The sequence below is a fragment of the Phyllobates terribilis genome, unplaced genomic scaffold, assembly GCF_046119375.1.
Source record: "Phyllobates terribilis strain yellow unplaced genomic scaffold, ASM4611937v1 Scaffold_10__3_contigs__length_209671492, whole genome shotgun sequence".
Taxonomy (NCBI): Eukaryota; Metazoa; Chordata; class Amphibia; order Anura; family Dendrobatidae; genus Phyllobates; species Phyllobates terribilis.
The window spans coordinates 175682069-175696269 of NW_027362770.1; the positions used below are offsets into that span (position 1 = coordinate 175682069).

Consider the following 14201-nt stretch of genomic DNA (forward strand, 5'->3'; position numbering starts at 1 on the left):
AAGATTTCAGAAGACTAGTTCTTTAATGAGCTCCCTCTAGTGGCAAGTGCAGGTAACAGAATTGTAGTAAACTTTTTTTTAGTGAGCTCCCTCTAGTGGTGAGTGCAGGTAATAGAATTTTAGTTAACTACTTTTCAGTGAGCGCCCTCTAATGGTGAGCAAAGGTAGGTGAATTGAATCTGAAATGGTCTATGCATGGGGATTTGGAGCTTTGTGTCAGAAAACAAGAACTCTGACCACCATATGGTCTATATAACAGCGCAGTTCAGCGCTGGATGATTATTTTCTGGATTACTGGATGCTGAAGTAACGGAATTTGACTGCACCCCCATTTTCTAATAAACACGCAAACAATATTACATCCGTATGAAAGACATTTGTTTTATTGATTTCTGAGCGGCAATAAAAAAAGTCACCTTTAATTTTTCTTTTAATCTGGAAAAAAAAAGTGTAAAAATCCGTCCATAACTTATAAAGTACAAAATTTATTGTGCACGTTTTAGAAGTTCTATGTTTGGGATCAGGCTCTGGATACACGGAGGAGACCCCTTATCCTCCGCAGCAGCGCCTGGATGAAGCTGTGCCGAGACCGCACTTTACAGTACATGCTCTCTATCTCCAGCAGTCTCTTCTGCAGAGATTCCCCAAAGAGGTTGGCGCCTTCTCTCTGAAGCTGTGGATAAAATAAATAGCCATTAAGAGACCTTAAAGTGAACCCGTCATTGCAGGTGTTTGCGTACATGAGGAATATCACTATTTCTGGCCATTACATGACTTGTATCCTGTACGTTTCGCCAGTTTTTCTCTCTGCAGGCTCTAATGTTCAGTTGTCCCTGAGCTACTGGATGGAGACTGGCTGCTATTAGGCCTCCCATACAGAGGTGAGGGATTCCTGCTCTCTTTTCTCTATGTAGTAAATGTTACGATTAAGCAGCAGAATTGAGAACATTATACAGTAGCACTGAGAAGTGTAGCTGTGAATCCAGCTCTGGAGGGCATTATACAGCAGTACAGAGCAGCATAGCTGTGAATCCAGCTCTGGAGGGCATTATCCAACAGTACAGAGCAGCATAGCTGTGAATCCAGCTCTGGAGGGCATTATACAGCAGTACTGAGCAGTGTAGCTGTGAATCCAGCTCTGGAGGGCATTACACAGCAGTACAGAGCAGCATAGCTGTGAATCCAGCTCTGGAGAGCATTATACAGCAGTACTGAGCAGTGTAGCTGTGAATCCAGCTCTGGAGGGCATTACACAGCAGTACAGAGCAGCATAGCTGTGAATCCAGCTCTGGAGGGCATTATCCAACAGTACAGAGCAGCATAGCTGTGAATCCAGCTCTGGAGGGCATTATACAGCAGTACTGAGCAGTGTAGCTGTGAATCCAGCTCTGGAGGGCATTATCCAACAGTACAGAGCAGCATAGCTGTGAATCCAGCTCTGGAGGGCATTATACAGCAGTACTGAGCAGTGTAGCTGTGAATCCAGCTCTGGAGGGCATTATCCAACAGTACAGAGCAGCATAGCTGTGAATCCAGCTCTGGAGGGCATTATACAGCAGTACTGAGCAGTGTAGCTGTGAATCCAGCTCTGGAGGGCATTACACAGCAGTACTGAGCAGTGTAGCTGTGAATCCAGCTCTGGAGGGCATTACACAGCAGTACTGAGCAGCGTAGCTGTGAATCCAGCTCTGGAGGGCATTACACAGCAGTACTGAGCAGTGTAGCTGTGAATCCAGCTCTGGAGGGCATTACACAGCAGTACTGAGCAGCGTAGCTGTGAATCCCGCTCCGGAGGGCATTATACAGCAGTACCGAGCTGTGAATCCAGGTCTGGAGGGCATTACACAGCCGTACTGAGCAGTGTAGCTGTGAATCTAGCTCTGGATGGCATTATACAGCAGTACTGAGCTGTGAATCCAGCTCTTGAGGGCATTACACAGCCGTACTGAGCAGTGTAGCTGTGAATCCCGCTCCGGAGGGCATTATACAGCAGTACTGAGCTGTGAATCCAGCTCTTGAGGGCATTACACAGCCGTACTGAGCAGTGTAGCTGTGAATACAGCTCTGGAGAAACATTATACAGCAGTACTGAACATTGCAGCTGTGAATCCATCTCTGGGATGAAACACTTACTGGAAAGCAGCAGCATAATGTGCATCTGCCCTTCTCTCCAAATACTTTAAATAGGCTGATGTAATCTGATCCCTCAGTGAGCTAACAAATGATGAGATTAGGCGGTGGGGAGAGGAAAAGAAGTGGCTCATAAGTGGAGAGAGATCGCCAATGACTTAAAGTCAAGCATACAGCAGAGCTCGCAGTCACTCGTCCCATCATCCCATCTCTAAAGCAGAAATGACTTTCTTGCCGATGCTGCTGTGATCACAGGGCTTTAGTAGCCGTCCGGGCCTGAAGACACGCAGGCAGCTTATCAATAGGCTGTTCAGGTAAAGACAGTCACGTTATTTCAGCTATATCTCTATCCTTTCCTTCAGCTCCAGCATTTCCACAGCAGGGAGGAAGTATAAAGGGCGGCAGTAATTCCAAGTTTGGAAACCAGGTGGGATGTTCAGCTATGAATACCTTGGGCAAATAGAGACTCGTGGGACGGTCATTGTTTGTGTTATTACTTGTATTGCAAAGGCGATCACGACTATTTAAAGCTATAGTGGGCATGCATATAAAAAGCTTGTAAAATAGATGGAGTATGGGAAAAAAAACTCTTAGAAAACTAAATTTTAGGAGTTATTGGCCCTTTAATCATAGAATGAAAATAAAAGATCAGTCTCACCATTTCCATATCTTGTTGGCTCAGTCTGTTCGGCGTCCTGAGGTCAGTGTTACGCTCGCTGTTTAGTGTGTCTACCGAGAAAAAGCAAAAAAAAAAAAGTCATGCTTCCCAGATCCGCACCGGCCTGCAAGTTTCCCTAGAGCCACATGGACCCCGGCCTGCAAGTTTCCCTAGAGCCACACGGACCCCGGCCTGCAAGTTTCCCAGAGCCACACGGACCCCGGCCTGCAAGTTTCCCAGAGCCACACGGACCCCGGCCTGCAAGTTTCCCAGAGCCACACGGACCCCGGCCTGCAAGTTTCCCAGAGCCACACGGACCCCGGCCTGCAAGTTTCCCAGAGCCACACGGACCCCGGCCTGCAAGTTTCCCAGAGCCACACGGACCCCGGCCTGCAAGTTTCCCAGAGCCACACGGGCCTCGGCCTGCAAGTTTCCCAGAGCCACACGGGCCTCGGCCTGCAAGTTTCCCAAAGCCACACGGGCCTCAGCCTGCAAGTTTCCCAGAGCCACACGGGCCTCGGCCTGCAAGTTTCCCAGAGCCACACGGGCCTCGGCCTGCAAGTTTCGCAGAGCCACACGGGCCTCGGCCTGCAAGTTTCCCAGAGCAAGTTTCCCAGATCCGCATCAGCCCTGTCCTATGCCACTATAAGAACGGATTATAAGGATTTACCCTGAAATCTCCTGCTGGTAAAGGATGCACTGGAGAATAAGGAGTCCTGACTGTCACTGGGAGTGCACTGCAGCAGGTAATACTCTAGGTGGCGCCATAGGACGAAGAGGCAGGTTTCAATGATATCTAGTTTACCATTTGGTTAAGGACAATTTCCTCCAGAAGGGGGCGCTGACCACTAGGGACACACAGGACCCTCGAAGAACTGCAGACTAACCATGAATGCAGACTCGTGCGCTAGGAAGAAAGCAGAATGAATCTACTATTTCATGCTAAGTGCAGTGCTTAAGGGAGCGGGAATGACCCGGGGGTCCACATATTGGCCTGGAGGCCCCGCATTAGATCTAATACGATTAAAATGGTACTACTAAGTCTGATATGGCTGATAACAGAGCGCAATAGCCCTTCCCGGAAAGGATACAGCAGCAGACGGACAGCAGCTTGGCTCTGCTGTTGATAAGTTTCACCAGTCTCCGTCGCGCCAGCAGATACTTCTGGGTGGTGGAGATTTTATCCACTCCAACGGGCGTCTCAGACTGGCACAGCTAGGAGGAAGGGGGCCAAATAATTAAGGAAGGAAGAAGACGAGGGGGTCACTAACGAGGAGGTAAGAGCTCGTCCGATACCTCCTTGATCTCATCCGGGGGCAGCTGCTCCACGTTCTGCAGTTTGCTGACGCTCTGCCGGTGGATGTCGTAGTAGACGAAGAAGTCGCTGGAGCATTGCTTCAACAGGGACAACACGATGCCCAGACTGGGCAGCCGCCAGGACGGGAACAGCGAGGGCTGGCTTTCTAGAATGGGCACGAAAAAAAAAACACTATTAAATGATGCGGTCGCGTCCATGTTTATAAGGCACAGCGCCATACATTTATAGTGGCCATGCTTGGTATTGCAGCTCAGAAAAGTGCAGTACTAGATACGTCCACTGCGAAAGTATGGCGCTGTGCTTGGAAGAATATAAAAAGGGATGCAAAGTCGGACGCCTCCTGTGAGTGGGAACCCCAACTACTGACCTAATCTGGAGGCCTCTCTGCTCCCGCCGCCGCTGCCGCCCTCCGTCAGGCTCGGGGTGAAGAGACAAACCATCTGCTGGAGGTTCGGGGAGTTCTGCAGCATCAGAGTCTGGCAGTACTCCATCACATTGGAGCAGATCTAGGAGAAAAAAAACTACATTAAATAACCCAAAAGGAAAAAAGTATGGCGCACACAGGGTGCTCCGGACTCACCCGCTGCATCGCCAGCTCCATGTCGTCCTTGGCGCTCACCCCGTCCACGTGGGCGCCGTCGTCCTGTAAGCTCAGCTGACGCACCTTGTCTGACCCCCCGAACCGGTTTAATAAAGAAAGGCAAAGGCGCTGAAAAAAAAAAGCAAAAAAAATGTAGGACGAGATCTGCTGGCGATCAGTGATCGGGGAAGGTTTATTGTTTTTTTCTACAGTGGCCACTATGGGAGAAATGTGGTATTACACGTCTTTTATACAAAATAATAGTGGAATAGTACTTGGGGGAAAGGGTGTCCCATTAAAGGGGTTTTCACATGACCACACCTTACCACAGGATAGGAGATAAGTGTCTCTGGGGGTCTCATGGTAGACTGGAGATTAAAGCGCTGATCATGCATGAGACCCCCTCCTCCCCCCCTCCACTGTCAGACCCCTCCAGCAATCAACAACAAATTGTAATTATGGGACCATCCCGAGCCCTATTACACATTAAACGTGTAATACAATATTTCTCCAGTAATGGCCGCTGTAGGGAAAACATGCAGTAACTCAAACTATCACTGATCGCCAGCAAATCCGTTTTTAACCCCTTTACAACCCTAGATGGTTTGCACGTTAATGACCGGGCCAATTTTTACAATTCTGACCACTGTCACTTTATGGGGTAATTACTCTGGAACGCTTCAACGGATCCCCCTGATTCTGAGATTGTTTTTTGGTGACATATTGTACTTTATGATAGTGGTAAAATCTCTTCGATATCACTTGGGTTTATTTGTGAAAAAAAACGGAAATTTGGCGAAAATGTTGAAAATTTTGCAATTTTCAAAATTTGAATTTTTATGCCCTTAAATCAGAGAGATATGTCACACAAAATAGTTAATAAATAACATTTCCCACATGTCTACTTTACATCAGCACAATTTTGGAACCAAATTTTTTTTTTGTTAGGGAGCTATAAGGGTTAAAAGTTGACCAGCGATTTCTCATTCTCCCAACAAAATTTACAAAACCATTTTTTTAGGGACCACATCACATTTGAAGTCACTTTGAGGGGTCTATATGACAGAAAATACCCAAAAGTGACACCATTCTAAAAACTGCACCCCTCAAGGTGCTCAAAACCACATTCAAGAACTTTATTAACCCTTCAGGTGCTGCACAGGAATTTTTGTAATGTAGAAGAAAAAAATTAACATTTAACTTTTTTCTCAAAAATGTTACTTTAGACCCCAATTTTTTTTTATTTTCGCAGGTGTAACAGGAAAAAATGGACCCCGAAATTTGTTGTGCAATTTCCCCTGGGCACGCACATACCCCATATGTGGGGGAAAACAACTGTTTGGGCGCACGGCAGGGCTCGGAAGGGAAGGAGCGCCATTTGACTTTTTGATTGTAAAATTTGCTTGAATAATTAGCGGATGCCATGTTGCGTTTGGAGAGCCCCTGATGTGCCTAAACAGTGGAAACCCCCCACAAGTGACCCCATTTTGGAAACTAGACCCCTCAGGGAACTTATCTAGATGTGTGGTGAGCACCTTGAACCCCCAAGTGCTTTACAGAAGTTTATAACATGGAGCCGTGAAAATAAAAAAATTAACTTTTTCCACAAAATTGATGTTTTAGCCCCACTTTTTTTTTACACAAGGGTAAGAGGAGAAAATGGACCCCAAAAACTTTTGTGCAATTTCTCCTGAGTACGCCAATACCCCATATGTGGGGAAAATATTTTTTTTGGGCACTCGGCAGAGTTCAGAAGGAAGGAGCACTGTGTGACTTTTTGAACGCAAAATCGGCTGGAATTGAGAGCGGATGCCATGTCGCGTTTGGAGAGCCCCTGATCTGCCTAAACAGTGGAAACCCCCCACAAGTGACCCCATTTTGGAAACTACACCCCTCAAGGATTTTATCAAGGGGTATAGTGAACATTTTGAACCCAGAGGTACGACACAGAATTTGATAACATTAGGTCATCATATTGAATAAGTTGTCATTAGTCTTGAGTGCAAGTGCTCGCTACTTGAGTTTGCATCGGGTACTCGGGTATGCACCATGTATCACGGGTGCTCGAGTGAAATGCTCGAGTCCCCGCCCGCATGTTTCACGGTTATTAGACACCCCCAAAAAACATGCGGGGATCGCTCGTGCATGGCAGGCAATCCCCGCGAGGTTTTCTTGGCCGCGAATCATATGGGGCGGAGACTCGAGCACCCGCGATACTCAATGTATACCCGAGCACCCGATGCAAACTCAAGTAGCGAGCACTTGCGCTCAACACTAGTCGCCATATCGTCATCTTTTTTTTTTTTTCTTTTGAAAAAAATCCCAACCCCAACCCTAACCCTAATACAACCCCAACCCTAGCGTTTATTTTTTACGCCGTTCCTCGTGCGGTATAAGTGATTAGACGACCTTATTCTTCGGGTCGGTGCGACTACAGCGATACCAGAATCATATGGGGTTTTTATGACTGACAGCTGTCACACACTAAAAGACGCATTTTTTGTAAAATCTAGTTTTTGCATCGCCATATTTTGAGAGCTATAATTTTTCCAGATTTTGGCAGACAGTCATGTGACAGCTTGTTTTTTTGCGCGATGAGTTCACGTTTTTATTGGTGCCATTTTCAGCCACGTGACATTTTTTGATCGCTTTCTATTCCGATTTTTGGGAGGCAGAATAAACAAAAACCAACAATTCAGGAATTGTGTTTTTTTTACATTTTTTTATTCTGCTCCGCGTGTGGTAAAATTGATAAGGCAGCTTTATTTTTCGGGTCAGTATGTTTACAGCGGTACCACATTTATATCGTTTTTCTATGTTTTGGCGCTTTTACACAATAAAAGCTATTTTATAGAAAAAATTATTTTTTTGCATTGCTTTATTCTGAGAGCTGTAACTTTTTTATTTTTCGGATGATGGAGCTGTATGGCAGCTTGTTTTTTGCGGGACAAGATGACGTTTTCAGCGGTAACATTTTTATTTACATCAGTCTTCTTGATCGCGTGTTATTCCATTTTTTGTTTGGCGCTATGATGATAAAGCATTGTTTTTTGCTTTGTTTTTTTTTTTTTTACCATGTTCACTGAAGGGGTTAACTAGTGGGGCAATTTTATAGGTCAGGTCGTTCCGGACGCGGCGATACCAAATATGTGTACTTTTATTGTTTGTTTGGTTTTTTTTTCATAATATTTATTGATGGGTACATTATAATTTTTATTTTTGGTGGATTATTTTTATTTTATTTTATTTTTTTTTTTATATTTTTACAATTTTTTTTTTTTTTTTTTTTCCACTTTCTGGGAGTTTTTTTTACTTTTTTTTACTTTGTCCCACTATGGGCCTTTCACTTTTTTTATTCTGATCGCCTGCACAGCATAGGGATGGAGCACCATCCCTGTGCTATACAGGCTGTCAGCGCTGGAGATGTAGAAGATACTTTGGTCATGCACTGCACATGACCAAAAATCTTCCTGCTGTCTGGTGACCCAGATGTTGTCATGACGACATCGGGTCGTCATGGCAACATCCAGGAAGCCGCGGCAGACAGCGCTGGAGGTCGGAAGAGGAGGTGAGTATTCCGATCACCTCCCCTTAGCCACCGCAATGCTGCGATCGACTTCGATTGCAGCATTGCGGGGGTTAATGTGTCGGGAGCGGTGCGGGACCACTCCCTGCACATAGTACCGGGTGTCAGCTGTGACAATCAGCTGACACCTGGCGGCGATCGCCCCGCACAGCCTGTGTGCGCGCGCGATCGCCATGACATATTAATACGGGTCAGGCTCTTAAAGCCCAGGGCACAGGCGCGTATTAGTACGTCATGGGCTTTAAAGGGGTTAAAAAAAAAAATAAAAAAAAAAGATTTTACTTAAAAACAGATTAGAAATTTAGATCAGATTTTCTTACTGAAGGGTTCTGCTAAAAAAAAAAAAAAAAAAAGCCTAAATAGCTGCAGAACGACTATCAGATTTCCCAATGACAACGGGGAGTGTGGTGTACCCCTTTAAACCAACCAGGAAAATATCAATTTTCCCCCCATTACCTGGAATCGCCCCAAGTGTCCGTGCAGTTCGACCGTAGGACCCTCGTTTAGGACAGAAGCCAGATCATTCACCACCTCTACGGAAGGAAAATGTGAAATTAATAAAGTTCCTTGGGTCAAAAAAGGGTCTAGGATGCTGCCGAGACCGAGAGGATACGAAAATGCACCTGAGAGGACAATGGGATCATGAATGGTCCAGATTCTCTTGCTGGAATACATAGAATAAAGTGCAACATTTGCGGTTTACCTTTAGCTGCCACCAGAGGGAGCTTCAGAGTTTACTGCATGCCTTGAGCTCCCTCTAGTGGCGGCTGCAGGTGAACAACATTTTATCATTTTAATTTCAGAAAATTTGGAGTTCTGTACCGAAAAAAAATATTAAAAAAAACTCAGGTAAGGTTAGGTATAAATGAACGAGACACCTACCTGGAAGTGCCGCTTTGCTGATAATGCCCGTCAGCAGTGCCAGCTCCTGCAGAGAACCAACACTGCCCTCTTTGCTTCTGAGAATGGTGTGGATCGTATCCGAATGAGCGATCAGGAACTGAAGCACCTATTAGAGAAGTGGAAAAAGCAAAAGGGTCCCATGACAACTCTTCCTGTCCAGCCCTAACAGGATGTATCTGTTGGGATGGGAGGTGGTGGAGGGTGGAAGAGTTTTTCCACCAAGACAGATATTAAAGGGATTGTCCATATCAGACTGCTGGGTCGGCATCAGTGTATAGTGGCCATTTTGGGGTACTGCATCTCAGATCACATTCACTTCAATAGGAAATGAGCTGCAGTACCTGAGAACAGCCACTGGAGGTGCAAACAGCTCACTGGTATTAGACCCCCGCCGATCGCAAATTGACGACCTATTCTAAAAGACAGGTCATCGATATCATCATTATGGACAGTCCCTTTAAACACGCCCTAGGGGTCATACATGCCCCTCGCTCCCGTCTTGTACCCACCTGTCCTGCCACCTGTAGATGCTGCGCGGTGCTGGAGGTGAGAATCACTTGGCAGAGCTGTAGGGCGGGTAACAGGATCTGTCTGTACCTTTCTAGCGGTGTTGGAAGGAAGACGGGGGTCTCTCTCATTCCGTACAGTCTAAAAGGGGGAAGGAGGAAACGTGAGTAAAGGTAATAAAACTTCTTTATATGGACTGAAGCGTCATTTCTCTGATGCACAGCTCCAAATCCCTTGCAAAAAAAATCTAATTTAAATGGTAAAATCAGCAGTTCCCTTCACTATCCACTAGGTGGAGCTGAAGAGCTTACTGAAAAGTCCCATTATGAAGGGATTTGACAGCATGCAGGGAGCTCCCTCTAGTGGTGACAGAGCTTTATCACTTTTTTTTTTTTTTTTTAAGTTTTCTAACATTACCCGTGCTGATCTGTGTCTGGACGCATGTCATATACTTGGCACTGTGCCAGTCGGAGGATGACCCCTGCCCGCAACAGTTCCAGGGCACCTTGCTGACTTATCGCCACACGGGTTAAGAATGCCTGCAGAGAGACAATTATTAATACTAAGACAGAGAAAAATGATTAAAGGGATCATTCAGAGCCTCTCAGTTCCATATTAAGGGGAGCCATTGACGCCCTCCATGCCGGATACAAGCCGGCCATGTTATACCGCATACTGCCCCCGTACCATTTTGGATTCGTAGATGTACAGCGCCTTCAGCAACGGCGGCTGCGGATTCAGCAGATTCTGTAAGACGACGTCGTCCTGTGCCAGGCTGTCCGCTAGAGCCTGTAGGTATCCGCTGTTACAGAGATATGCCAGCCACTGCTGCTGCTTGTCCACGCAGACAATTCGGTCTAACAGGGCGAGCGCCAACATCTGGAAGAAAGAAAAAAAATAAATAAATAATGGAATTCTGCAATTTCCTGTAAAGCAACTGACACTTAAAGAGATTTTTCCCATCTTCATAAAATGGATATCGTTGGATAGAGATTAAAAAAAAGAGCACTTTTGTAATTTACTCCTTGTTAAAATTTTTAGCCGTTCTTGAGATATTAACATTTTTCTTTTGCTTACAGCTCGTTGCCTAGGAGACCGACCACTGCAGCAATGAGCTAAACAAAGGAAAAGTGTTAATATCTCAAGAACGGCTGAAAATTTTTACAAGCAGCAAATTGCAAAAGTGCTCGTTTTTGCAAGCTCTATCCAACAATATAAATCTGAGAAAAAAAAAAAAAAACACTTTAAATGCTGTGTGCGCGCATAAAACTCCTTACTCTGCCGATTTCGCGCCCGTCACAGGAGTCTCTGCAGATCACCTCCATTAGTGCCGCCCCGTAAGTCTCAAATATAGAGAGGTTGTCCCTCTGTAGCTTACTGAACACGTCTTCTGGGGCAGTCAGCCTCTCCCACATTGTCTTATTAGCTGAAGGGATAAAAAAAATAAGAAAATAAGGGACGTGCTGACTTGTTCTGGTGTGTGTGCGCTCATAAACAGCGCCACTCCTGTCCATAGGCTGTGTCTGGTATTGCAGCACATCAACATTCAAGTAAATGGGGGCTGAGCTGCAATACCAAATGCCGTCCATGGACAGGAGTGGCGCAGTTTCTGAAAGTTTTATCCTTTTTTTTTTTGCACCTACCTGCTTCCAGAGTGTCCGGCTCATCTGGTCTCTGGGCAATCTGCAAATAATACAGCAGGGCTCCGTACAGATGAGTCCGCACCCTCTGCAACCCGCCACCTGCGCGGACAACATTAGGGAGAGACTTCATGACACGTCATTATCGCGAAACAAGTGACGTTCTGTGTTCCATGCCCTTCTGGGTGAAACTTCCATCCATCTATGTAATTGGCTGAGGGCTAAGAACCTCGGCCACACCCCTCTCTATTATTGGCTGAAGGCTAAGAACCTCGGCCACACCCCTCTCTATTATTGGCTGAAGGCTAAGAACCTCGGCCACACCCCTCTCTATTATTGGCTGAGGGCTAAGAACCTCGGCCACACCCCTCTCTATTATTGGCTGAAGGCTAAGAACCTCGGCCACACCCCTCTCTATTATTGGCTGAAGGCTAAGAACCTCGGCCACACCCCTCTCTATTATTGGCTGAAGGCTAAGAACCTCGGCCACACCCCTCTCTATTATTGGCTGAAGGCTAAGAACCTCGGCCACACCCCTCTCTATTATTGGTCGAGGGCTAAGAACCTCGGCCACACCCCTCTCTATTATTGGCTGAGGGCTAAGAACCTCGGCCACACCCCTCTCTATTATTGGCTGAAGGCTAAGAACCTCGGCCACACTCCTCTCTATTATTGGCTGAGGGCTAAGAACCTCGGCCACACCCCTCTCTATTATTGGCTGAAGGCTAAGAACCTCGGCCACACCCCTCTCTATTATTGGCTGAAGGCTAAGAACCTCGGCCACACCCCTCTCTATTATTGGCTGAAGGCTAAGAACCTCGGCCACACCCCTCTCTATTATTGGCTGAAGGCTAAGAACCTCGGCCACACCCCTCTCTATTATTGGCTGAAGGCTAAGAACCTCGGCCACACCCCTCTCTATTATTGGCTGAGGGCTAAGAACCTCGGCCACACCCCTCTCTATTATTGGCTGAAGGCTAAGAACCTTTGTCACACTCCTCTCTATTATTGGCTGAAGGCTAAGAACCTTGGCCACACCCCTCTCTATTATTGGCTGAAGGCTAAGAACCTCGGCCACACCCCTCTCTATTATTGGCTGAAGGCTAAGAACCTCGGCCACACCCCTCTCTATTATTGGCTGAAGGCTAAGAACCTCGGCCACACCCCTCTCTATTATTGGCTGAAGGCTAAGAACCTCGGCCACACCCCTCTCTATTATTGGCTGAAGGCTAAGAACCTCGGCCACACCCCTCTCTATTATTGGCTGAAGGCTAAGAACCTCGGCCACACCCCTCTCTATTATTGGCTGAAGGCTAAGAACCTCGGCCACACTCCTCTCTATTATTGGCTGAAGGCTAAGAACCTCGGCCACACCCCTCTCTATTATTGGCTGAGGGCTAAGAACCTCGGCCACACCCCTCTCTATTATTGGCTGAAGGCTAAGAACCTCGGCCACACCCCTCTCTATTATTGGCTGAGGGCTAAGAACCTCGGCCACACCCCTCTCTATTACTGGCTGAGGGCTAAGAACCTTTGTCACACTCCTCTCTATTATTGGCTGAAGGCTAAGAACCTCGGCCACACCCCTCTCTATTATTGGCTGAAGGCTAAGAACCTCGGCCACACCCCTCTCTATTACTGGCTGAGGGCTAAGAACCTTTGCCACACTCCTCTCTATTATTGGCTGAAGGCTAAGAACCTCGGCCACACCCCTCTCTATTATTGGCTGAAGGCTAAGAACCTCGGCCACACCCCTCTCTATTATTGGCTGAAGGCTAAGAACCTCGGCCACACCCCTCTCTATTATTGGCTGAAGGCTAAGAACCTCGGCCACACCCCTCTCTATTATTGGCTGAAGGCTAAGAACCTCGGCCACACCCCTCTCTATTATTGGCCGAGGGCTAAGAACCTTTGCCATACTCCTCTCTATTATTGGCCGAGGGCTAAGAACCTTGGCCACACTCCTCTCTATTATTGGCCGAGGGCTAAGAACCTCGGCCACACCCCTCTCTATTATTGGCTGAAGGCTAAGAACCTCGGCCACACCCCTCTCTATTATTGACTGAAGGCTAAGAACCTCGGCCACACCCCTCTCTATTATTGGCTGAAGGCTAAGAACCTCGGCCACACCCCTCTCTATTATTGGCTGAAGGCTAAGAACCTCGGCCACACCCCTCTCTATTACTGGCTGAGGGCTAAGAACCTCGGCCACACCCCTCTCTATTACTGGCTGAGGGCTAAGAACCTCGGCCACACCCCTCTCTATTATTGGCTGAAGGCTAAGAACCTCGGCCACACCCCTCTCTATTACTGGCTGAGGGCTAAGAACCTTTGCCACACTCCTCTCTATTATTGGCTGAAGGCTAAGAACCTCGGCCACACCCCTCTCTATTATTGGCTGAAGGCTAAGAACCTCGGCCACACCCCTCTCTATTATTGGCTGAAGGCTAAGAACCTCGGCCACACCCCTCTCTATTATTGGCTGAAGGCTAAGAACCTCGGCCACACCCCTCTCTATTATTGGCTGAAGGCTAAGAACCTCGGCCACACCCCTCTCTATTATTGGCCGAGGGCTAAGAACCTTTGCCATACTCCTCTCTATTATTGGCCGAGGGCTAAGAACCTTGGCCACACTCCTCTCTATTATTGGCCGAGGGCTAAGAACCTCGGCCACACCCCTCTCTATTATTGGCTGAAGGCTAAGAACCTCGGCCACACCCCTCTCTATTATTGACTGAAGGCTAAGAACCTCGGCCACACCCCTCTCTATTATTGGCTGAAGGCTAAGAACCTCGGCCACACCCCTCTCTATTATTGGCTGAAGGCTAAGAACCTCGGCCACACCCCTCTCTATTATTGGCTGAAGGCTAAGAACCTCG

General features: G+C 47.0%; 1 protein-coding gene across 2 annotated transcripts in view; it reads right to left on the reverse strand.

Annotated features, from left to right (window-relative positions):
• Positions 1-361: 361 nt before the first annotated feature.
• NUP205 (nucleoporin 205) overlaps positions 362-14201 on the reverse strand; it is a 31545-nt gene continuing 17705 nt past the window's right edge. For both annotated transcript variants that reach the window (XM_073650193.1, XM_073650194.1), the window contains exons 30-43: positions 11326-11424; positions 10960-11108; positions 10370-10561; positions 10100-10221; positions 9685-9823; positions 9155-9281; positions 8729-8805; positions 4687-4815; positions 4474-4612; positions 4085-4251; positions 3880-4003; positions 3459-3584; positions 2789-2859; positions 362-673 (exon numbers count right to left, since the gene is read on the reverse strand). In XM_073650193.1, the coding sequence (XP_073506294.1) occupies positions 521-673; positions 2789-2859; positions 3459-3584; positions 3880-4003; positions 4085-4251; positions 4474-4612; positions 4687-4815; positions 8729-8805; positions 9155-9281; positions 9685-9823; positions 10100-10221; positions 10370-10561; positions 10960-11108; positions 11326-11424 (1814 nt within the window). In that variant the 3' untranslated portion in view covers positions 362-520. The remainder of the gene's footprint in view (positions 674-2788; positions 2860-3458; positions 3585-3879; positions 4004-4084; positions 4252-4473; positions 4613-4686; positions 4816-8728; positions 8806-9154; positions 9282-9684; positions 9824-10099; positions 10222-10369; positions 10562-10959; positions 11109-11325; positions 11425-14201) is intronic.